Genomic DNA, 22,679 nt, shown 5'->3' with positions numbered 1-22,679 from the left:
TTGAAGTAACTCAACACGTAGGTACTGGAATACTTTGGGGTCCTGATGGATGTAAAAGAAACTACCCAAGAAATGCGTCGACTCCTTTTTGAGGAACTCTCACAACCGAATGCCACCATCTTTTTCCTGTTGTTCAAGTTCGCTTATTTTAATGTAGTTTTAAATCCTTTTTCGTATTATACAGCAAATGAATACTGTAATTTACGTTTAAGTTTTACAATAAACAAAAAGCCCATTAAAGTTCTTATTATAGAATAAACCGTATATGTCAACTTTTTAGCGTGTCCAAATCATGTCAATAATCAGCAGTGGGCTTATAGGCCGAGTATAAAATGTTACCTAAAAACATTTTCCTCTAACCGCATAAAATCATCATCTAGTCGATGTGACCAACTCGTGTTCTTCCCTAATCAACGGTAAACATTTCTTTCCAGCAAGAAGCACCTTCACGGTTAATTCGACAAGAAAAGTTTATTTTCGGAATAAAAACAAGTCAAAGCAACATCGTTGAAAAATGTAAAAATTTCACGACCGTTTATCGCGTTTCCAGGTAATAAGAAGATAGACGTCATTATTCTTGCCACTGAGTTCGTTCAAACCAACTTCATTCATCGGACTTGTTAAGAACAGAATTTCCATCTCTTGACTGGTTTCTCTCTTGATTATTTCTTCTTTTCTACTAATCTGCTGCTTCGTTGCTGATACACGATTGTTACTAAGACGCCAAATGTGAAGCCGATGACTGCAAAGCCAAACCACTTGGGGATAAACAGCCAACAACCAACCAACAATAATAACAATAACACGAATGTTAAAGAAAGTAATGCGGATGAAAAAGATCTCAATGCTGATGAAAAGGAACTCAATGCAGATGATGAGGAGCTCAATGCAGATGAAGAAGAGCTCAATGCTGATGATGATGAACTCAATGCTGATGATGATGAGCTCAATGCTGATGATGAAAACATTGCTTTTGCTTTCCTAAGTTAACTTGAATGCAACAGTTCGAGTTTAAACCTGCGCGTGCTGGTTCCTTTCAAACTTATTCACTTTCTTCTTGAACGAGCAGATTTATTATTCTCAAACACAAAGAAAGATTCTCTTGTTCCGCTTAATGATTAATGAAACAATGTTCCGCTTAACAATGCTTGCCTGGTGTATGGCGCCGCAGCAATTATGAGGTTTGATCGCTGCGAATGTTGTGTTGCCAGAAAAAGGCCATAATCTTACTTGAGTGGTTTCCGCGGTTGAACAATTTGAATTTCAGTTCCCAATTTGAGTTTCACTTCCTCTTTTCTACAATCTTCAGGTCGTACAACAAGTCGCTGCTGGCACCAAGCGGTCCTACTGCGAACGATGAAAAATTGCAGATGAATTTCCATCCAGAAGGTCTCGATGGACGCAAGTTCGCCCAAACCGTCAACTCAAACTAGTTAACACGAAAAATATACCGATGTTTATGTGCGAGTTAACTTTACGTCAAAACAGTTACTTAAGATACGTTGCAAGTTTTTTGTGAATATCATAGCGCACGCAAACGCACGTAAAACTCTTGAGTCGTAAAATTCAACATTTGCCAGCGAGCGTTTAACATCTCGTAACTTTTTAACTTGCTTTAAATGGCCCGCTGTGTGGTTAATCATTAAACTACCGGATGAACTGTTTGAAGTAACTCAACACGTAGGTTCTGGAATACTTTGGCGTCCTGATGGATGTAAAAGAAACTACCCAAGAAATGCGTTGACTCCATTTCAATGAACTCCCACAGCCGCTTATTTTAATGTAGTTTTAAACCCTTTTTCTTAACATACAGGAAATGAATGAATTTTCCTCTGACCACATAAAATCATTATCTAGCCGATGTTACCCACTCGCGTTCTTCCATAAATCGTCGTAAATAAACAACGCATCGAGACATTTCTCAATCGCGGTTACGCCATCGCGCTTTCACCTTTCCGCATGAGTGCACTTGCCAATCGTGGTCGTGATTCTTTGCAAATAAAGCAGATGATGTGAATGTTTATTATAGTGAACAAATGCATAGATCAGTTCAAATTCCTTTAACAGCGTAATAAAAAGACTAAACATAAGTGGTAAGTCTTTCACCAAGCAGGCAATTTTGCCAAATATTGTGTTGCGATTGACTGCGATTACGTTGTAGGTGTCTTTTTGTTCAAAAACAAAATGCATTGTTATAATCATCGCGACAGTAAGCGAAGGTTAAAGACACAGACTTCATGGTGTGGATGCAATTACTTTATTGTATAGTCAAAGGCCAAAGCGTGACATGGGCCCATAGGCCGGGTGTGTCGTTACAATACAATTAGGTTGAGATCTTAGCTCGGGCAGCTCAGGCACCAGTTTAGTTTTTAAAGGAAAAATCACCAACTATCTTTTGAAAGTTGTTGGACTTGAAACTTTATTGAGAATGTTGCACAAGAGATCATTTCGTCACATCACACATTGTTAGAAAATAAAGCCTTTTATGACGATGTAATCAATTCCTTCCTATGTTCACTGAAGGAACGCCACGTGGTCCTGCAATAAGTAAATGACTTAAGATTTCTATTTTAACAGAAGTCACTTCCTTGCTGTTGCGAGGGTTGTCACCTTTCAAATGCTGCAGCACGCGCGGCCCCACGCCCTGGATTCGAACGTGCTCTGGAACATGAGCAGCGCTACCTGGTGGTGGTTCTTGTCTGCCTTTCGTTACGAGTGTAGTGCCACCGGGCGGTACGCTTGCCGGACTACTCGGTGGTCCTTTGTTGTTCGAGTAAATCTTCGATAAAATAGAAATGTCATTAAAAGCAATACATGAACACGATTGACCCCGACCCGACTCACTCTTTCTTGAATCTGCTGGTGAGCCGGGAAAGCCCCACATCTGGAGGGATTACAGACACCAGGCGTACCATCAAGACCCTGTCGACCTGGATAACCCCTGGGACCGACGACACCTTGCGTACCTTTCTCCCCGTTCATTCCCCGGTCACTTCTCCCAGGTGAACCCGGGCGACCTAGCGTTGCAAGAACATATGATCAGTTTTAGCGCATCATGCTGTGACGTAATGCGGTGGATGGAGAACCACTTTGTACGCAATGTCCGGCCATGTCCGGCTATGTCCGGCCATATCCGGCCATGTCCGGCCATGTCCGGCAATGAACGAGTTGTCTAAAGGCGTCGTGATGACGTCCACGTTCATCTAACTCACTGGTCCTACATGACCTTGGGCTCCTGTTGTCTCTTTCGAATGTGTTTGGAAATTTGCAGTTGCATAAATCGCTTTAAATCGATGTTATCCAACAGCCAACACTTATTCTTAATAAAACAGACCTATACGTCCAGGAAGTCCTTGCGGTCCCTGCAGTGAACGTCCACGCGCTCCTATGTCGCCTTTGTCTCCCTTTGCTCCTGAAAACCAAGCAGGCCCATTTCAACTCGCTAAACTAAAAGTTGAGTTTTAAAATAATTCAATTCACCTCTGGCCCCATTTTGACCTCTTGACCCCTGAATCCCTGGCACCCCAGTTGGTCCTTGATTCCCCTTTATACCGGGCTGGCCCGGTTGACCAGGTGGTCCGTTCTCACCAGGGGGACCCGGTTTTGCGATTATGCTCGAGGGCGGAAGACACCGTTGACGCTGATGACGTAATACGTTTGTGTAGCTGCAAACAATCCAGTTTATTTCAGATAAATGGCTGCGGTGATGATGTCAGACGACTTACACCGGGATCATCTCGGAAAGTGTTCTTCGAATCAGAACTTCGATCTCTTCAAGGCTCCTGGCAGGACCCTGGGAATGTATGAAAGTTTAACGACCATCAGGAGGCGCTAATCATCCATTTTGAGAGTTTTTATTACACATCATTGAACCTATTTGCACCTGAGGACCTTGTGGACCTCTCTCGCCTGCCAAGCCATTTTTTCCTTGCGGACCTGTTCTTCCGGTGGAACTTTTAAATCCCGGAAGCCCTATTGCACCTGGTGGACCTTGCGGGCCTCTAGCACCAGGTGGCCCCATAAGCCCCTCCTAAACAATAAAAATCGTCATTGCAGGAAAGAGCTAAAAAGACAATAGCTGGAGTTGGATTCACCTTCCCCTGTGGTCCTCTAGGTCCCGGCTCGCCCTGAATGAGAAAATATTTCTTTGCTAAACTCAAAAGAATACTCATTAAGATGAACTGAAAAATCTGACAAACCTTCTTTCCAACGACACCAGGGGAGCCAGGCCTGCCAATCTTTCCCTGCAAATATCTTGTCACAAGTTACATTCTAGAACTTAATAACGCTCTTGGTTTCTTACAACCGCTATGCTTGACGTCATTATACATCATAAGGAAGTAATTGTTGACAAAATAATCAGGCAATGGGTTGAATAATGACAAAGCGCAAACTCTTACGATTTTCCCGACAGCTCCTTCCATGCCTTTGTGTCCCTAAACAAGACATAACCGACGTCACAATACACCACACGCAGACTCTATGATGATGTCATAGCTCTACCCTCACCTTGGGTCCAACATAACCCGGTGCCCCGGGAAATCCTGCCACTCCGGGGATTCCCCGTTGGCCTTTCTGACCCTGCAACGACGTCACAATGAGGTTCGGTAACGAAAGAAACTAATTTGGGGCACTTACCGGTTTTCCAGGATCTCCACGGGGTCCTGATACTCCGGATGAACCTTTTTCCCCCTAAGAAGGAAAACAATCGTCGACAACAAGAATAGGAGGAAAATTTTGTTCAATGAACTCACCCTTGGACCCATGTTTCCTTTCGCTCCGGTCGGACCCATGATACCGGGGATTCCCTGGAAAAGAAACCGAGACGTCACTGAAGTTACTTCACCGCCAATAACTGCACTACAATTACGTCATACCGGAAATCCTTCTTCCCCCTTCCTTCCGGATTTCCCATCATTACCAGGTGCTCCCTGAAATCGCATAATGACGTCATAGCTTCTACTTTGTGAACAACCTTAGCCATAAAATTACCTCAACTCCTTTCATCCCGTCTTCACCCCGTAGTCCAGGCAACCCCTGTTACATGACTATCATTATTATGACAGCTATTGTGATGTATAAGTATTGTGACGCATTGTGAGGTATAAGTTTTGAAACCCACAAACTGTTAACTCACCCTGAAGCCGATTTCTCCTTTCGCTCCTCTAGCTCCCGGCATTCCGTGTGACCCCTGATAACACCCAAAACATTGAAAGATGGCGACAGTTGGGTATGAAACGAATCAACCTGGCTTACCTTTTTGCCCTTCTCCCCGGGACGTCCCCGACCAGCCCCGTCCCTGCCCCTTAAGCCCTACACAAAAAAATAAAACGAACTGAACCAATCAAACGCTCTCCAGTTCACGTTCAGCTCAATCCACCTCTTTTCCAGGTGGTCCTGGTCTTCCGACGTTCCCCGAAGCACCTCGCTCCCCCTTGAATTAAGGAATCTATCGTTAAAGTTGCGGAGGTGAAGCACAAAGTGAAATATATTACTCAGCTAAGATACCTTAGGTCCTGACGCACCAGGTGTTCCCATGCGCCCAGGGTACCCTGGTGTCCCTGGTGGTCCCATGTGTCCGGTTATGCCAGGTGCACCGATTCGTCCTATGTCTCCCTAAACATGATATGTTAGTTAAAATCTGCCAAAAATGTCCCTGAAAACCTTTAAGTACCTTTGTTCCAGGTGGTCCCTTCTCTCCTTTGAAACCTTGCTGGCCCGGAGGTCCCTAGCATGCAAAACAACGACAGACTTAAAAGCAACAAATATGAGCACCTTGTACTTCTAGGCTCCTCATCATACTGACCCTTGTTCCTTGCGATCCACGGGGCCCGGATGCTCCAGGGTTGCCTTGCTGGCCCTGAAACGACGAGTGGTTAGGAACATAAAAGATTTTCTTTTCAAACAAGATTGGCTAAAATTACTTGGGATACTCACAGGTCTACCAGGCATTCCCCTTTTACCCACTTCTCCTCCGTCGCCATGGTGCCCCTAATGACGTCAGCTGGAGTTAAGTTCTACTATAAAGGGATGAGGATAAATATATTTGCTGTCCACTCACCTTGGGTCCTCTTAACCCAGGCCACCCCGGCAAGCACTGTCTAGACCGGTCCAATCGTGCTGGTGCTGGAGATTGTTTGAGGTCGAGATCGACCGAGCCTTGTACTGTCCGGTCTCTATCTAAACGGGGCAACAGATGTCTTTTGATTTTATGAATGGGTAACTCCCCGGTAGGGACTTCAATTTTTTACAGTACCAGCACACGTATCAAATTCACCAGTGACGTCACCTAGCCTTGGGGTTTCTTCGATTGGTTGGCTCCTCGTAGAGGCAATCACGTGGTGCTGAGGGAAGCGAACTTGACCTCCTGGAAGACTTATCACGTCACAGCAGTCAAATACGTCAGAGTGGCTTTGATAGGTGGCGCTGCACACAATCCACAATTGCTGAATATCAACCTGTGTGAAAAAAAGCCAAGCTTAGCACACCGGTACTTCCCCAAATGCAGCCGCTCCCCAATGTGCCCCAGTACCAACCGCCACAGAGTCCCTTGTCACAACGTCTCTCGCTACTGCAATGTCTCCATCAGGCAGGTTCCTGTCAGGGAGGGCTGAAAGGGGGCGATGTTCCGGGCTCGAACAATCAATGTACAGTGAAGCCTGGATATGGGAAACGTAGAGCGCCACCTTGTGGTAGCCGGGGCGGAAGAGTTTGGAAACTTCTAAAAGGAAATCAGACGAAGTTATTACAACTGAGATGCTGAGTTGAAACTTTATGCTCTGACGTTTGCGAGAGTTTTACGCGAAGGGTCAAATTATTGGACTCTGTAAATGCAAGTACCAGACAATCGGCCAATTATTATTAATCATGTGTTATGCGCATGAGCACGATGCGCAAGTGGCGATGAAAACCTCGCTATAGCTGAAAAATTGTCAAGAATTGATCGTTCATTATCAACGTAATAATCAGTATCTTGTCTTTTCTTTATGTTGCAACAAACTCTATCTGGTCATGCTTTTAACCAAGTTGGGAGATTTGTGACAAATCATAGAGCAGCATCTATTACGTCAGCAGCTAAGAACACATAACTTCGGTGCTGTAGGTTCTATGTATTATCGTCCCCGCATCTTTCACAAATAATAGGAAAGAGAAAACGGGTGAATACCGCTGCCAGAAGATTGCTTCGAAGTTTCCTCCTGGTTCCAAGTCGAATGTTTTTGCCAAACAATGTGGTTGCGCGGGTTCTACGCTCGCACACCTCTATACTTTACCAACATACTTTGAAATTTAACCGTATGTTTTCCTCCAATGATGTCATGCATCACGTAATGAACTTCCTCTTCCTCTCCAGCAATTTTCAATGCACTTGTGACGTTACCATTGCGATGAACGAACTCGAGAAGGTTCCAGCTTATATGGGGGGTGGCCGCCAACATTCGAAAAATTGAAATTATGGCGAATTTGCGCGGAAGCCGCTGCTTGAATAACGATCTGCGAAGCCATTCAGACGAATAAAGTTTTCAAACAAATGTTTGCAGAGATCTGTGGCTGTTATTGACGTCACTGCAAATACTTATACAAGAGATATGCTCACAATAATCGAACCTCGCCGGTAAAACAATCACTCCTGTCTGTGGCCTGACGCCATAGGCTGTGGCGTCGTCGTTACTTCCTTGCGCCCGATTCACACCGACTTTGGTTTCCATGCCAACCGTTCTAAGCACGTCATATCCTTGAACGTATTATGCGTTAGGTTGTAAAGCAGGGAAATTCCTGTGACGTATATTGGTCTGGCACCTGTTGCGTTGATGACGTCGATGTTGCCGTCTTGACAGGGCTGCTCCTCCCGACAGATTTCTTGCAAGAAATCTTGACGAACTTGCGTAAGACTGACGTAATCAGTGATGTAACGATGATGTGTCGCAACTGGATTGGATGCAATCGATGAAAGATCTGCACTTCGTGCTGTTTTACCAATCTAAACAACATCCAACAATGGAATAAGGGCTCGTGTGGGCCACATTGGCACTTATGGGCCACACCTACCTACCCCGATTGCAAACCTTTCCACGTGTTTGTCCTCAAGCTGGCGCACTGCGTCAGAAATTTCTTCTTTGACCGCCCACTTTCCATCCGTGATGAAGATCATGGTCCTCCTGGTTCCACCTCCAACATCTCGAGCTCCTTTCCTCCTGGAGAACCTGGGAAAGAACATCCAAGAAGTTCCGTGGAACCTGCTTCAAAATTGACGATTAAACTTAATTCGACATCACACCTACATCTTGTGAGATGCGAATCGTAAAGCGCGCCCTGTAGCGGTTCCTTTCGCTTCATATTTTATCCCCAAGATAACGCTTTGGAGCTCTCTGACACTAGTTTGGTCGTTGAGGTAGATGTGCGGACGAATGCAGCCGCTGTACTGCATCACGGCTACCTGACGTCACGATGAGAGAGGGTTGAGATATTTTATTGAAAATAGTTTTAAACAGAAGCGATTTGAACAAACCTGGGTCGAATCTCGTCCAATCGCGAAGCTTCCCGCCATTTCCGAGGTAAATTCTAGCATTTTTTGAAAATTTTGTGCCTTGACACTTTTTGAGCCGTCCAGCACAAATAAAAGGTCGAGTCTTTGATGACGGCATAATGCTTTCAAAAATTAAGCAACAATGGTGTTTATGACGTTTACAAGATAAAAAACGAACACGCAGCTCACCATTTAACCTTGAGCCAGACGATGAAGCTTCACTGAAAAATATCAAAAATTTTGAAGAAGCTTTTGAATTTTATTTGTGACGTCACACAACTTAAAGAATTATAATCGGTTTAAATCTTAAATATCGCGGTTATAAAATTTTGGGCTTTAACATATGATTTTTAGCAATCCTGGTTTGAGCGACTTTGCCGAATTATTTGCCAAAATTGTTTCGTACATTAAACAATTTTATGTGAAGTAGTTACAATAAGCAACATTATGACGTCACACATAGTCTACTGCACAGAGGGATTGTTTATTGCTAGAATATCGGATGACATTGTTTAGCAACAATCTATGCTCAAATTGAAAACTCCCTCAGGTGAAAATTAAATTTTATTTGTACCTAGGTACTTCTTGTGATGTCACACGTAGAGTGCCAGTATAGGGTGATTGTGACGTTTCATTCCTGTTCAAAGCCGATTGTTCTTGAAGGAATCGAACAAACTCGTCTGAAAAAAAACAAATTTATTAGATTTAAGCTTTACGGAAGTTGACATTTTGTGACCTCACTAAAGATTAGCTTGAAATCTTTTTTTATTTGCATTAAAGTTTGGGTTAGAATCGCGCCGATAGAAAACGATGTAATCTTCTGCGCTATTCCCGCGATTTTAAGCGATCCCTTCCGCGCATGAAAGCAGCCAAACCACATTCTAATTAATTGCTGACAGAATTCAAAAGATAAATGAACACATCGCCATAAATGGTCAAACACTCCTTTATGAAGCCGTCATCTTCACATCACAGTCGAAAGGGATTTTCCACTTCCAGCCATTACCATTGTGATGACATAATTAGACTATTATTAGCAATAAGCTGGCGTTCTATATTTGATCGTCACACTTCTGCATTGACATAAATTGCTGAGCCAGGAACCTACAATTTCATTCCAGACGTCTGACGTCACTATACCCTGTAATTGCAATTTGCAGCGCGAGAACCTGAAATCACCTTTAATGGAATCTGAAGAATTTAAAAATCAAATAAAGAGGGAACTTTTAGAATTCTTCGAATGATATTTGTCACGTCATAAAGGTCACCTGTTACATAAGCGGAGGTGAGTGATGAAAGCAGCAGGAGAACAAACCACGTGGTTTTAACAAATTTTTCCCTCATAATCATTTGAACGCTCTCGTAATAATTCTAAATATTCTCAGAAACAGTTTCAAAACCTTATTCTGACATCACAATGCAGCTTTGTTACTTCACAACGCTTTGCCTGACGTTACACTTAACAAATGACAAGGAAAGGCGTCTGCGGTTGTTAAAGATTCCAAAACAATTAACACCCGGATGGTAAAACGCGCGACGCGATTTGACAGAAGATGATAATGCAAATGGTCACAATTAGCTTTTATGAGTGACGTCATCAGCACTCATGATGTTTTCAACTGAAACCTCGATCGGTGTGAAAAATAAAACCTTCCACTGTAGTCGTCCCTTTGTTTGTTTTGCTGCTTTCTATCGAGCTTAAATGCTTTACACAAATAAAGAATAAACGCTTGAAACATTGTGACGTAACAATATAGACATAGGGCGTCCCAAACAATATTCTCCAAAATTTTGCCGGTATCACGTGCACAAAAGTTAAAGCCGACTTGACCAAACAAACACGAGATTCCAAGATCATGTCTTTGTCAAACCACTTCTGTCGGTTCATTCCATGAGATCGACGACGTAGAAATATTTTGTTTTTTCAATTAAGGAGAACTCCGAGCTGTGGAGCTTCTTCGCTGAACGGGGTTGAACTATATGGTTGGATATTTGGCTTCAAGGAAATTCTGTACATAGAGATCTCATAAAGCAAGAAGAGCGCTGCCCGACTAATAGGATGGAGAGCTGACAATTCTGCTGCGAGAAGTCATTTTCTGAATCTTAAAAGTTTTATTGACTGAGAAACTGGCAGGCGGGAGAATACGAACACATTTGAAGAAGCTGATTACTTGGATCACAACACGCACTATGGCCTTATCTCGTTCTAAAGCTTGAAACATTTTCCTGAACAAATGTTGAAGCGTATATTTTTGATGAAATAGCGACATTATCATTTTTAAGTCAAAATGCCGGCAAACGTAGCAAGAAACGCACAAGTCGGAATATTAGTTGCGCATAAACTTTTCTCAGTGAGCGGATGAAGATAGCAGACACCACTTGTGAGGATCCTTGAAGAACTGTGCTCCCAATAGAACACGGTGGCTCCGGGAGTAACTCGAGACTTTCTACTTCTCCTGCTTTCCAAGTAGATGGATAATAAATGTCCGACCTGTGCCTGATAGCTCTTGGAGGCACACAAGGTGGCGCCGTGTCCAACTTGGATACTTTTGAGCAACGGGACAAGTCTGAAACCAACTTATCAAAATCTTAATGAATTTTGCCTGAATATTACAATCGCGGCTGCTGGGATGGAAAGCTGACACGAAGTCAACTTTTGTTTGTGATTTTTAAAAGGTTTATTTCGTCATAATACAAACAGGGACAACAAGAACGAATTGAAGGACAACAAAGGATACAGCTCATGAACATGACGTCATCGAACAGGAGGTTGATTTCCTTTAGAACGAGCAATAAAGTCACGTGATTACTTGTTTAAATAGACTTTGTTGATCACGTGATGTTGGAAATATGATTAAGAATAAAATAATAAAAGTAACGACGTCACAGTGGAAATTATTGCGCAACAAAAGAAGTTTGGGGGAGTCATGAGTTCGACTTCTTCAGTGGGGTTTGTCCCACATTCGATAATTCCGCTTCAATGTATTCTCTGAGAGCTTCGAGGTTGAGTCCGGATTCAGAAGGATCGATTGTGGGCGTGGAAGGAGAGATTTCCTCTTCATCAATGGGGATGGATGTTGAGATTGACTCTTCCTCGATTGGAAGATGTTTCTCTTCCTCATTAATCATTTCCTCTTCTTCTGGGATGATCTCTTCCTGAGGTTCAGCCGGGAATTCCTCTTCTTCGATGAAAGGTTCTTCTTCAACTTCAATTTCCTCCTCCGGAAAAAGAGGTTCTTCCGGAACAAACGGATCGGTCTCCCAGCTGTTTTCCAGCTCTGGGCCGTAGTTATACTCTTCTTCCAGAATCTCCTCGTCTACGAACTCGAAAGGCTCTTCCGGAGCAAATTCTTCCACTTCCGGCTCCGGATATTCATAGGAATCGACGTAATTTCCTTCAAATATTTCATGGTGGGGCTCATGGGGAATCACCTGGGGTTGATACTCGAGAGCGATGGGGTCAGACCCTTCAACGGGGGGTTCTTGGGGTGATTCTTCATTTTGGTGGGGGTCGTACTCGATTGAGGCAGAAAACTCCTGGAATCCCCCACTGGCGTACTGGGATATGATTGGATGAGGATTGTGCTCTAGATATTCGTTCCCTGCAAAGTGACCGCAATTGAACTTCCGTCCGCAACAACATAACGTCACATCCGTAATAACACACGTCACATCCGCAATAACAACACAGAAAATAATTTTGCACTTGAACTCACATAATTCTCCTTTGATATCCAGGATTTCGTGGTTCTCCTCCGCTGGTGTCTGGTCCAAGCACTCCTCGACGGTGATGCAGCTCCCTTCCCACTCGTAAGTTCCTCCAGGACACACGCACACAGGCCTGCAGTGCTTGCAAACCATCGGGTTCAGCTGCATGTGGTTGCCCGGCACACAAGAGCTGGAACAGCCGCATTCTTGGAACTCGAACCCGGGTCTGGATGAGAAGAAATAAAATTAACTTCGTAGGAAATATGGACGCGACTGCAGCTGCACTTGCTCGCGAAATCTGCAGCAATTCTTGTCACTTTTATGACGTAATAATCGAAGTTTGACTTACAAACACGATTCTTCGGTGACTTCTTCGTCTTCGTTGTGATCTTCTTCCACCTTCAAAGTGCTTCTGATGTAATCCATGTAAGCTTGCCCTGCAACGACACAGACGTCAATCAAAACCATCCAGCAGCAAGCCCATCGTGACGCATTATGCCGATTGTGACGCAACTTACATTGGTCGGAGTAAGCCTGGCAGACCGCCTCGCTGATGGGCCTCCTCACCGGGGAGTGGTGGTACTCGATCGTGCCCGGGATCTTCTCCCCCTTCGCCGTGTCCACGCAGAACACACCTACGTCATCACCCTGCAGCGCCTGTGAGCGAATAATCATGTTACAATTGATCATTAGTGACGTAGCAATAGAATTGGGAGGAGCTTGACCCACTTTGAATGAGACTCCATCCTGGGTGCAAACTGGGAGGAAGTTGATCTTCACCCCCCACTCTCTTCGCTCCTCCAGCGTCTTGTTCTTCTGCCGCTCGCACAACTTCACCTCACCATCCGCAACATCTGCGCCATCTTGCGGTTAAATAATTACTCGATTAAATCACGGAAAAGGCGCCAAAACTTTGCAAAGATTTTCCTTGAAATGTTACTTCAGCTCTTCTGCCTTTTTAGCAAATTTTGCAGCGCCAAGCATTGTTACATCATAATGAAGCAAGCTCGAGAATCTGGCAAAGCTTTACACACCAATTCCATGCAAAAAAGATATAAACTGCAAAAAGCAAGAAATTTTAGGAGCAAGCGGGTCTCTATTATGACGTCATGGTTTGCAAGCAGATGATAAAGCGAAAGCGGGTTGACTTTGATGAAACAATGAACTCACCACAATTGAGCATTTCTTTGCTGTGGAAATGAGATTTCGTCTCCTCGCGGGGAACCCCCGTCTCCACGTTAACGCAGAAGCAGAATCCCTGGTCGTGATGATCGCACTGCGTTGGCTGCGTCACAATGCGCATTATTTAAAAGGTCGCTCGTGTTTGGGCGAAAACAAACAAAAGCAGACGAGCGACATTTTGTTGCCAAAGTAAACGCCCGCAGCGACACTGCGCGACGATCCGCGATTAATTGCACGTGACCTCACCTTCCAATAAACGCCGTCGTTCTCACATTCCGGGTAATAATGGGGTTCTGTGACGATGTCACCGTACAATTGTTTTTCTTCGCGAACTTCTCGCAGTCGAGACAGACATGGAATCCGCGAGATGGCAGCACCTGCAGTTAAGAAGATCATGTTACGCGTCACAATGAGAGGTTTATTACGTTATAATGACACCCTGCTGTAATCGTCCTCTGTTTTCGCCAAAAATCGCGCGAGAGAAAATCGGTGACAATTCGCGATGAGCGCGATTTCGACTTCCCGCGTCTAAGCACCAGGTTTGCTGGTGATCAGGTGAAAAAATTAAAGATAATTTCAAAACATTTACCATGATTGGACAGAAATGATAACTGCGGCATTATTGCATAACAAGACGTAATAAACATGATTATGTCGACATAAACAATGTTTAAGTAGTAGCACAGTACGGGGAGCGTGGAAGGAATCGAACCAATGCAATAAAATGCTATCACTCAATCTATCAACTACTCGTTCTACAAATGTTTAATTAATTGCTGCAGTCATCGGGATAAATAAATGAAATCTTACATGAAAATTTCCGAATTTTTCACTTCTTACAAATAAATTAAAAGTTTTTCAAATAAAAGAAGAAATACCTTCGATGTTCGATGCCAAGCAGATGACGACACAAACGATGATGATCTTCATAATTTATTCTTCAAAAACTTTTAAATGTCTAAAAACTTGAACTTTTTTCGCGTTCAACCTCTGTCGAATCTTGTTGTGATCTGAGCGATCTCGGAAGCAGCTCGCGTTTATATCCGCACCGCGATGGCCGCGGGCGCTCAAAACTTCTTTATCGTTGGAGCATTTTCGCGACGAGACGCAATCCACATCGGGTTCTAAATAAAAGCGGAGAGTTTTAATATAACTCGCGCTATATTCGGTCGGTTGAGATGTTTTGAATGTTCTGGAATTTGACAGAAATAAAATCGGGAGAAGCTTTTAAATTGAAGAAATATTTCGAAGCTTATTTGACCTGGACATGTTTGTGACGAAACAAAAATAAAAGCTTTTAACAAAAACTAGGCCGGGCTGCTTTGGCAACACTCAATTACTTATTTCGTTAATGTCGCCGAGGTTCAAAGTCACATTCCAAGTTCAAATTTCGACTCATTCTTGCGTCATTTTTATGTCATCAACGGTATTGTGACTAAAGAATTCGAAAGTTCTTGAAGCGATTGAGCAGATGAAAGCGAAAGCTTTAAGAAAAATTCAAATCAACAACTGTCTGATGATGACTTTCACAAAATTGCGCTACAATGTCCAGCACAGTCCTAGAACTTATGACGTGAATTGTACTGATTGAATCGCCGCCGTGTTAACATCTTCCATATATGGTCATTACGTTGATTGGGCGTGGATGGGGAGTAGATCACAGTCGCGCGATATCGACTCAGACAAATGATTATTTTGAGAAATATTCTCGAATGAACCAAACCTTAATCCCTGAGGAGAAAACTCGAACCTCACCCTGGGCTCATGGAGGCAACTTCTCAACCGGTCACACAACGGCCTCTATTACATCACAATGTTATGACTGGCTGGACCGGTGGTTTCGCTATATTTGACAATGGGCATTAAGCAAAGTATGACGTCATCCCACGCGTTTGCAGAAAACGACAAAGGTTCGCGGATTCATTCTCAAATTTAGAACAAGATCAGTCGAACAGAGAATTTCGTTTGTTTAGAAAATGACGTAATAATTGAAAACTTCAAAGCAGAAATAGAACAACCGATGTGTCGGAGGTGACACTATGCATCGGGTCCGCTACATCTGCGGCGTTTTATCAACTCCTCTTATTATTACCAATTAATTGCTGACTATTATTCACAACAGAAATAGCAGAATGAACAGAAGTATTACAATGAAATCGACATCTTTCAATATATACTACAAGAAATCCTATGTGACGTCATTTAAGTGTTTGTTGCATAGCAAAGGTGTCGTTGATATCCCATGAGGCGAAAACAACAACAGCTTGGATTAAGCCGGCGAAGCGGGATCATTGTTTATCAATTTAAATTTTAATCGCGTTTCTTGAGACCTTGCGCGGAAAAGTCCCGAAAATGTTTAAATAATAAGAAACTTTTGCGAATCTTAAAAATAAGAATTGTGTCAAAAATGTTTCATGGAAACCTCTCAAGGATCGGAAATAGTTGCTGTCGTTTGAAACCGATTTAAGCCGCGACGTGAGATTTTGACTCGAACAAAACAGAGATGCCTGTTGCCATGGCAACGACGAGACAAATCTTTTGTTTCTATGAGAAAGTATTTGAACGAAGTTTCCCGTTCCATGGACTTCCCCTTCACGTGATCGAGTGTAAAGGAAGATCTCCAAAGTATGTGGTTGTTACGTCACAGTTGCAGAAAATCTTTTGGTTGTTCAATGCATCGAAGACAGAATGAAGATTATGATGCATCGAGCGATCGAGCCCGGGGCGTGTGAAGAGTTGCGCGGATGAGAACTTTGAACTTGAACTTGCACCAACTCACCTGACTTTGTTGAACTTGAGACAAAACAATGAAATTAGCTTCATGACGTCATGAAACCATCATTTGATGATGTCTTGAAGGAAGTGTGTGTGTTTGGGGAGGAGGGGGGTCTAATATAAACAAGTCGAAGAGAGACATCGTAAAAACATTAATTCCATCTCGCGCTAAAAGCTTCCGCCTAATGGGGTTCACAAAAGTTCAAAAGAGTTCGACAATAATAACGCGCAATTCCTTAATTAGCTCAATTAGGGCCATTTCTACACAAATATGGCGACTAATTGATCCCAAACAACATTTCTATGAAGGTCTAATCCGGATCCGGCCTCAACTCCATTTCGTTCAATCGCTTCCACCATATATGGTCATCGCGAAAAATCCTTACGAGTGAACAACGAAGCAATAATTCGAACAAACATTACGTCATAATTGTTGGTTTGTCTCCTCACAAGGCGAAAAACCAAGAAAATATTTGGGAAGATTCTTCGGAGAAAATTTCAACTTAAAACCGTTTCATGGCCAAGTCCAAAGACCAAAAACATTTTTTACCAAACCACGAATAATCGGAGTCGAAAAATCACGCGCGCACATTGTTGTCGCCATGGCAATTGATTTGATTGAAAGCTCGTATCAGGTGCATCGTCCAAAGAGTTTAATTATAGCTTTGGACGTCACAAAGGCGGTTGTAGTTACAAGTGAGGAACGATTTCGGCACGCGCGCCATTCCTCACGATTTTTCGTAAGTGGAATCGCCGAGATATTGTCGCGTAATTTAATCTTTCAACTTTTCGTGACCGATCGAGGCAAGACGGAAGATTTTGCGGCGAATCGAAGCTTCAAGACGTCGCCGTGAATGTTGTTCCAGCTGGCACGTGCAAACGTGACTGTGACAGAATAAATGAACAATTAAGCGCAGAATCTTCGTCTAAAATGAAGTGCTATGTGCGGGAGACATCATACATGACCAACCAAACCGGTCCTGGATCGAAATTCGTGCAAGATTTTACACCGCGGTTTCAGCTTAAAAGTCAGTTGCGCGTGGGCTGATACTGATCTAGAGCTTAATCCCTGCTCAGACTGGTTTGTTTAAAATTGAGTTAAAACTCAAAGAGATCCGGCGAAGTCGATTCCATGCGAACCACGTTGAGTTTTATTTTAAATAAAATTGACGGCGGTTGAATTTGGAAATATCGTCACAAATGTTGCATTCGATGATACACAATCGCGCGATCTATTTACAGTCGTCGGTCGAAACATATTAAGACCTGTGAGTAAGAATTCGCAGTAAGCAAGGAGCGCCCGATTCCATTAGTTTCCTTGAGATTGGAACAACAAATTCCAAATATAGAAGATAGGATCGGTCAAGTAATTCTCGAACATGGAGTAATTGTGGCCAAATATGAAACTTCGACCAACGAAGCGAATCCCGTCATAGCTCAAGAATCTCAACAACAAAACAATTCCTCGAGTAAAGTCGACGCTGGCGACTGCTCAACTTTTCATTTCACACCGGAGTCATGCAGGAAATGTCGAAACAATCACGACCTTTGTGACGTTTTATTTATGAAATTTTGAAATATTCTACGTTATGCTGAGTCATGATGTGCGTTGTTATTTTAAGTTTGAGTAAATGTGATGACGATGCAATCAACAACCACAACAGCAAAACCACTGACCAATCAAGATACTTCGATTAATTATGGCTTCCAATATGGCGTCATTATAAAATAAGATTGACAGAATTCAGCGTTAAAACATTTCTTGAGTTCTCGGTTGTCATTTTTATGTCAAAGACATTTCATGCGAAATTCACCGAACAAAGCTTTTGGCGGCGATTTTTCCGTAAGAGCAGTGCAAGTGACGTAAACCCTGGATCATTGTGTTGGAAGGAAGCTGCAAATGGGTTGAACGCTCTCGGCTGATCTAATCCAGACAATCTCAACCACTTCATTAAACAAATTGTTGCCTTATCGTCCCAATTTCTTTCTACTCTCGGGTGCTTGCCTCGCCTTGGGCACGTCATCGCCCTCGCAAACACCAACCTCGTGTGATTGGTGGAACTTTTAAATTTAGTCTGAACCTCAGTATGACGTCGCAATTAATTTCACTTCGTTCATCCTTTTGTACAGTTGTTTCTTTTTATGACCTCACAAAGTGCGAATTGTGTGTGTGTGTGTGTGTGTCAATTGCGTATTATTCCGTAATAAGAAAAGACAAAACATCACTGATCGAAGTTTGTGAAAGTTCAAAGAAATTCAAATTAATCTCGAGGTTTCTCACAATTATGACATCACAATCATCGAGAAGTTTTACATCGGAAACAAAATTTTCCATTTTCAAAATCTGGAACTCCAGCGCGAAGGTTCATGACGTCATAAGAGCTGCACTCTGTCCAATCACCGACACGCGATCACGTGACTTCGCAACTCTGTTTAGAAAACAACTCAGCTGCATTTCTTTGCTTGCAGCAGACTTATGGACGGGGTTGGAACGAAGCAAAAGCCGCGAGAAGAAGGAAATTTATCATCTGCGGCGAAAGTCCAACTCGTGTCAATAATTAAAGTTCTATTTCTGGTAAAATCGTTTCATCTCGTCCGCATCAGGATTCAAATTTGTCAGAATTAACTAGTTCGGGCGGAGCTGACACAAATTGGCGGCGCAAGACAATGAACCTCCACGTCTCTTAGCAAAATGTTAGCGGTAGTTTTCTAAAACTTTATAAAATTCCATAAAACCTGTTTTTAATTAAAAATTTTTGGATAGGATGACGTCACGTACACAGGTACCTGTCTGAGAGTGCATTTTGATATTATTGGAACGAGATTATTATCTTTGGGGCAGAATCACTGCTTCTATCACTCGTGGAACGAGATGTTATTTCTGGAGTTGTAACTAATCAGGCTGGGAATGTCGTGGATTGAGTCTGCACCGGTCCTGCTGTCATGTTCTGCTGCGACTTAATTGTTGGCGAACAAGCTTCTTAAATAATTTCTTGGCATATAAGATGTCTCTGCGGTCTGCACTGATCATACCATATAAGGAAGCAAGGAAAGTTTTGCAAAACTGAAAATAATTTTGAAAGAAAAAAACGAGAAATTTAAAGCGGGAAAACGCGTCGTGGCGCGCGCGGAAACCAAAGAAGTGACCACAGAAGTTTTTAATAACCGGGCCAAGTTCGTTCTTGAGTTGAGCGAAACATCGCTGCAGTGGTTTCAAATTGAGGCTGTACTACCGCGCATGCGCACAACGATTTGGGCGTTTGTGATAAATTGAGCAGGGTTAGAAATTAGGATCAGATCAACTTAACAACATCGAACATTTTTACAAAACTTAAATTTAACAAACTCACTAACTCGATCACGTGACTCAATCCTGATGTTTCTCCACAGCCGGGACTTGACGAGTCTCATCGGCAACGAAGTCAACCAAAAAGTTTCTTCCTTGAATGCGCTTTATCTACAAACAGAAGATGTTGGGATGATTTACCATCCGATGATTAGGAGATAAGAGTAGGTCTAATATCTTACTCAGGTCAAACAATGGAGTGAAAATCCCATAATGAGCGAACAATTGTAATGCAAATTCTCATTGTGACTCACAATGCACACTTCTTTGAAATCGAGCGGGACATCATTGCAAGAAATCGGATGAGTCACTGAGAATCGCGGAATCGCGGAATCACTGAGAATCGCGGAAGGAGGACTTAAGGAGTGGGGAGGAGCCCAACCGTGCTCGACCTTTGTAGCAAAGAGGTCACCGGGGTCAGGAAGAAGTCACGTGCCCCTGAAAATGGTCACGTGGCACAAATGTCCGGAAAATATTATACGAGTTAAAATGACGTCATCATTCTGCATAAAATGCTCAGATGGAAGACAAAATATATGTCGCGACACCGCGTCATCATCATCGTGCTGGAAATCTCGGGACGTAAACGGGAGATCCCCCAAGTTTCATTCCAAGCGTCGCGGCATCTTCTTTGAACCATCTCTGGGAAAGAGTTGAGGAAACCTTCATCCGCGTTCTGAATCTCCGCTATTTATAACCCGCCGTTCTTTTACGGAACAATCTCGCTTTTATTCGAAGCTTGATCTGAGTAATTTGTTTGTTTGAGGGAAAAATGTCAGTTTTTATTTTTGCACAAAAGTTGATTCTGGTGATTCATCGCCGGTGAGAAAAATGGAGGAGACTTTACCGAAAACAATTCGACTTCGAGGACGACAATAAGTTCAAGTGAAAACAACAACAGAGCTGGAATGGCGGTGGAAATTACAGCTGATGACGTCGGCAATGCTTGCATCTCGACATCAACCTCTAATTTTGGGGAGTGAAGGTCACTTTCTAAAATTGTCGCTTTCATGACATAAATAGTCTCATCAACAAAGTTATGGCCATTGTTGCAAAACAATTGGTCAACATTGTTACGTATTTGGGTCACGAACAACATTCCCAGTGTACGGGACTTCACGGGAAATTTTGCAAAAATATTTACAACAACCGAGTTTTTTTCATCACAATTTTCAAGATTCCGGGATTGGTCGGCTCGGTGGATGACGACATAGGCGGCCTTTGCCAGCCGAAGTCAATTAATATTTACATAAGCCAATATTTCGTCACAATGGTCGCACTGAAGCGGGAATATATCGTAGTTGTAGAGAAAAGCACGAAACTATGTTGAAATATTTTGGTTAATTTTGTTTTATCAGATTAAACTTAAAATGTTGCAAATAGCGTCATAATGAGTCACTTATTACATATTTCGATGTAGAGTCCAATAATAGCCGGGGCCAGTTGTTGACTTTGTGAGATCATAATTAGATCACTGTCCAGCTATAATGGAATAATCCGATTTTATCGAATCGACCGAATCATTGGCGCGCGATTTAAACTTTGGCAAACTACGCACGCGGAATCTTATCTTGATCCACGAGATCGAGCTTGAAGAAGCTCCACGCTGATAACAAAGCAAGAAATAGAATCTATTGTGACGTATTTTCGAGCTAAGGTTGCGATAAACTCAATTGTTTACGTCACAGATAGCTGATACACTACGTCAGAGGGTGCACAGACGCACAGGGTCGCGAAATGGGCGTTAATTGGTCGCATCTGTGATGCCCGCCACGTCCTAGATGTCTTTATTAGGTCAAAGAAACAAAAACAAAACGTCATAAAGATCTTTCACGAGTCGACCGACCAACAACAATGACATTATGATAAAATAATGAATGAACTATTTACCACTGCAACGCCAGAGGAAAGAAGTCAGCGTTTGTCCAATCACAATAGTTCGTTTGATCACAAGAAAAACAGCGTCAAGTAATCTAAATTCTAACCAATCAAAGAACGTTCAAGAAAACCATTACAAGGCGACTGGTTGAACTCTAGGTGGTTGAAAAGTTCTAAATTCAGCAAAACTGGAAAAACTAAAACTCGAAAAGAAACGCGGTGTCCGACAACACCATAAGAGCAATCTACTAGCGTTTCAACTGCAACCGTTCCATGATTGCAAGCTAGAGGGTGTTTTAGCCTCGAAGTTATAACGTCATCATATGTTACGTAACAAGTGATTTTGATTTGCACTATTCTGTTGCGTGACTATGAATCACAATTGCGATTCTTCAAGAAATTTATTAAGTGGTCCGCAATAAGCTGTCTTGTTGAAGAAAGATTTGTCATTGTTTGCTCACAAACAAATCACAAGGTCAGGTTAAAATCGTGTCGTATAAACCATTACGAGGTCACGCGCGCGCAACAAAGCAATTCTTGCGTTTGCGTTTGCAATTTTACAAGTCATTTTGCAAACAAGCGTTCAAGGTCAAAGTTACGATGCTAAACTTCAAGCTGACAAAAATGATGAAGAAATATTTAAACCCGATTATGCCTGAGCGAAAATGGAAAGAATGAAACAGCGACTTCCAATTCCGACTCAAACCTCAACACGCACTTGCGGTGAAGTAGCCGACACAAAATCTCAAAATCTCAGCTATTTCTCGAGGCGAGTTTATCTAAACAGGACGAGAAAAAATTCACGTCACAATCGCACTTGTGAGGCCATGAGCGATCTTTCCTGCAAATATCGCTCCATTTCGCGTCTTTTTATTTAGTTTGTTTAAAAATAAAGACATGAGCTCGCGATTAGCATCGGAACAAGCAACCGCAGGAGGCGGATGAATCATCAGAGTCACGCTATAGCGCGCGCTGTCGAACGCAGAAGAGCGGATCCTTGAAAACAAAGATCGACATCGGTTCCCAGAATGTTATGATTTCTATGGATAAATATTTGTGGAAACAAAGTCGACCAGGTAATTTGCAAAAGCGACCGAGAATTTCTGTTTTAGCTTCACCTTTGACCTTTGACCTTTGTTGCAATCGCGCGAATGTTATTGATCTGGTTACGACGTCACAAACATATGGAATTGTTTCTAAGAAATTTTTTATGGCTTTTAATTCATAGAAGCATTATAATTCCTAATTACCAAAAAACTGTAAAAA

At 42.7% G+C, this 22,679-nt stretch overlaps 4 protein-coding genes across 7 annotated transcripts; all 4 read right to left on the bottom strand.

The window, feature by feature from the left end:
- Positions 1 to 2,000: 2,000 nt before the first annotated feature.
- LOC143450220 (uncharacterized) lies at positions 2,001 to 3,014 on the bottom strand. Its single transcript, XM_076950670.1, has 3 exons — positions 2,845 to 3,014; positions 2,611 to 2,779; positions 2,001 to 2,538 (listed from the first exon to the last, which is right to left on the bottom strand). Exons 1-3 carry the CDS (start codon positions 2,980 to 2,982, stop codon positions 2,498 to 2,500), a joined length of 348 nt encoding a protein of 115 aa, XP_076806785.1. The 5' UTR covers positions 2,983 to 3,014; the 3' UTR covers positions 2,001 to 2,497.
- A 306-nt stretch (positions 3,015 to 3,320) lies between these two features.
- On the bottom strand, positions 3,321 to 6,171 carry LOC143449660 (uncharacterized). The gene is made up of 20 exons (XM_076949938.1): positions 6,062 to 6,171; positions 5,938 to 5,991; positions 5,807 to 5,860; positions 5,675 to 5,728; positions 5,509 to 5,616; positions 5,381 to 5,434; positions 5,257 to 5,313; positions 5,138 to 5,191; positions 4,993 to 5,037; positions 4,878 to 4,931; positions 4,755 to 4,808; positions 4,639 to 4,692; positions 4,510 to 4,581; positions 4,401 to 4,436; positions 4,200 to 4,244; positions 4,095 to 4,127; positions 3,884 to 4,030; positions 3,726 to 3,793; positions 3,481 to 3,665; positions 3,321 to 3,412 (listed from the first exon to the last, which is right to left on the bottom strand). The coding sequence occupies exons 2-20, from the start codon at positions 5,950 to 5,952 to the stop codon at positions 3,321 to 3,323; spliced, it is 1,281 nt and encodes a 426-aa protein (XP_076806053.1). The 5' UTR covers positions 5,953 to 5,991; positions 6,062 to 6,171.
- Positions 6,172 to 6,239: 68 nt separating this feature from the next.
- LOC143448541 (collagen alpha-1(XXI) chain-like) lies at positions 6,240 to 9,977 on the bottom strand. The gene is made up of 11 exons (XM_076948340.1): positions 9,793 to 9,977; positions 9,099 to 9,204; positions 8,714 to 8,745; positions 8,507 to 8,646; positions 8,280 to 8,434; positions 8,051 to 8,201; positions 7,798 to 7,978; positions 7,606 to 7,732; positions 7,280 to 7,491; positions 6,537 to 6,721; positions 6,240 to 6,458 (listed from the first exon to the last, which is right to left on the bottom strand). Exons 1-11 carry the CDS (start codon positions 9,872 to 9,874, stop codon positions 6,240 to 6,242), a joined length of 1,590 nt encoding a protein of 529 aa, XP_076804455.1. The 5' UTR covers positions 9,875 to 9,977.
- Positions 9,978 to 11,178: 1,201 nt separating this feature from the next.
- LOC143449938 (uncharacterized) lies at positions 11,179 to 20,239 on the bottom strand. Of its 4 annotated transcripts, none has more exons than XM_076950286.1 (10): positions 19,790 to 20,239; positions 19,544 to 19,646; positions 14,293 to 14,538; positions 13,661 to 13,791; positions 13,403 to 13,517; positions 12,962 to 13,086; positions 12,751 to 12,889; positions 12,582 to 12,669; positions 12,241 to 12,458; positions 11,179 to 12,126 (listed from the first exon to the last, which is right to left on the bottom strand). In XM_076950286.1, the coding sequence occupies exons 3-10, from the start codon at positions 14,342 to 14,344 to the stop codon at positions 11,450 to 11,452; spliced, it is 1,545 nt and encodes a 514-aa protein (XP_076806401.1). In that variant the 5' UTR covers positions 14,345 to 14,538; positions 19,544 to 19,646; positions 19,790 to 20,239; the 3' UTR covers positions 11,179 to 11,449. The 4 variants fall into 4 exon arrangements, with proteins under 4 accessions (XP_076806401.1, XP_076806399.1, XP_076806398.1 ...); XM_076950284.1 differs by having other exon boundaries at positions 12,962 to 13,095; positions 19,540 to 19,646; positions 19,790 to 20,236; XM_076950283.1 differs by having other exon boundaries at positions 12,962 to 13,095; positions 19,790 to 20,236.
- Positions 20,240 to 22,679: the final 2,440 nt, after the last annotated feature.

The sequence above is a fragment of the Clavelina lepadiformis genome, chromosome 3, assembly GCF_947623445.1.
Source record: "Clavelina lepadiformis chromosome 3, kaClaLepa1.1, whole genome shotgun sequence".
Lineage (NCBI taxonomy): Eukaryota > Metazoa > Chordata > Ascidiacea > Aplousobranchia > Clavelinidae > Clavelina > Clavelina lepadiformis.
This window is presented reverse-complemented; position numbering and strand designations above follow the sequence as displayed.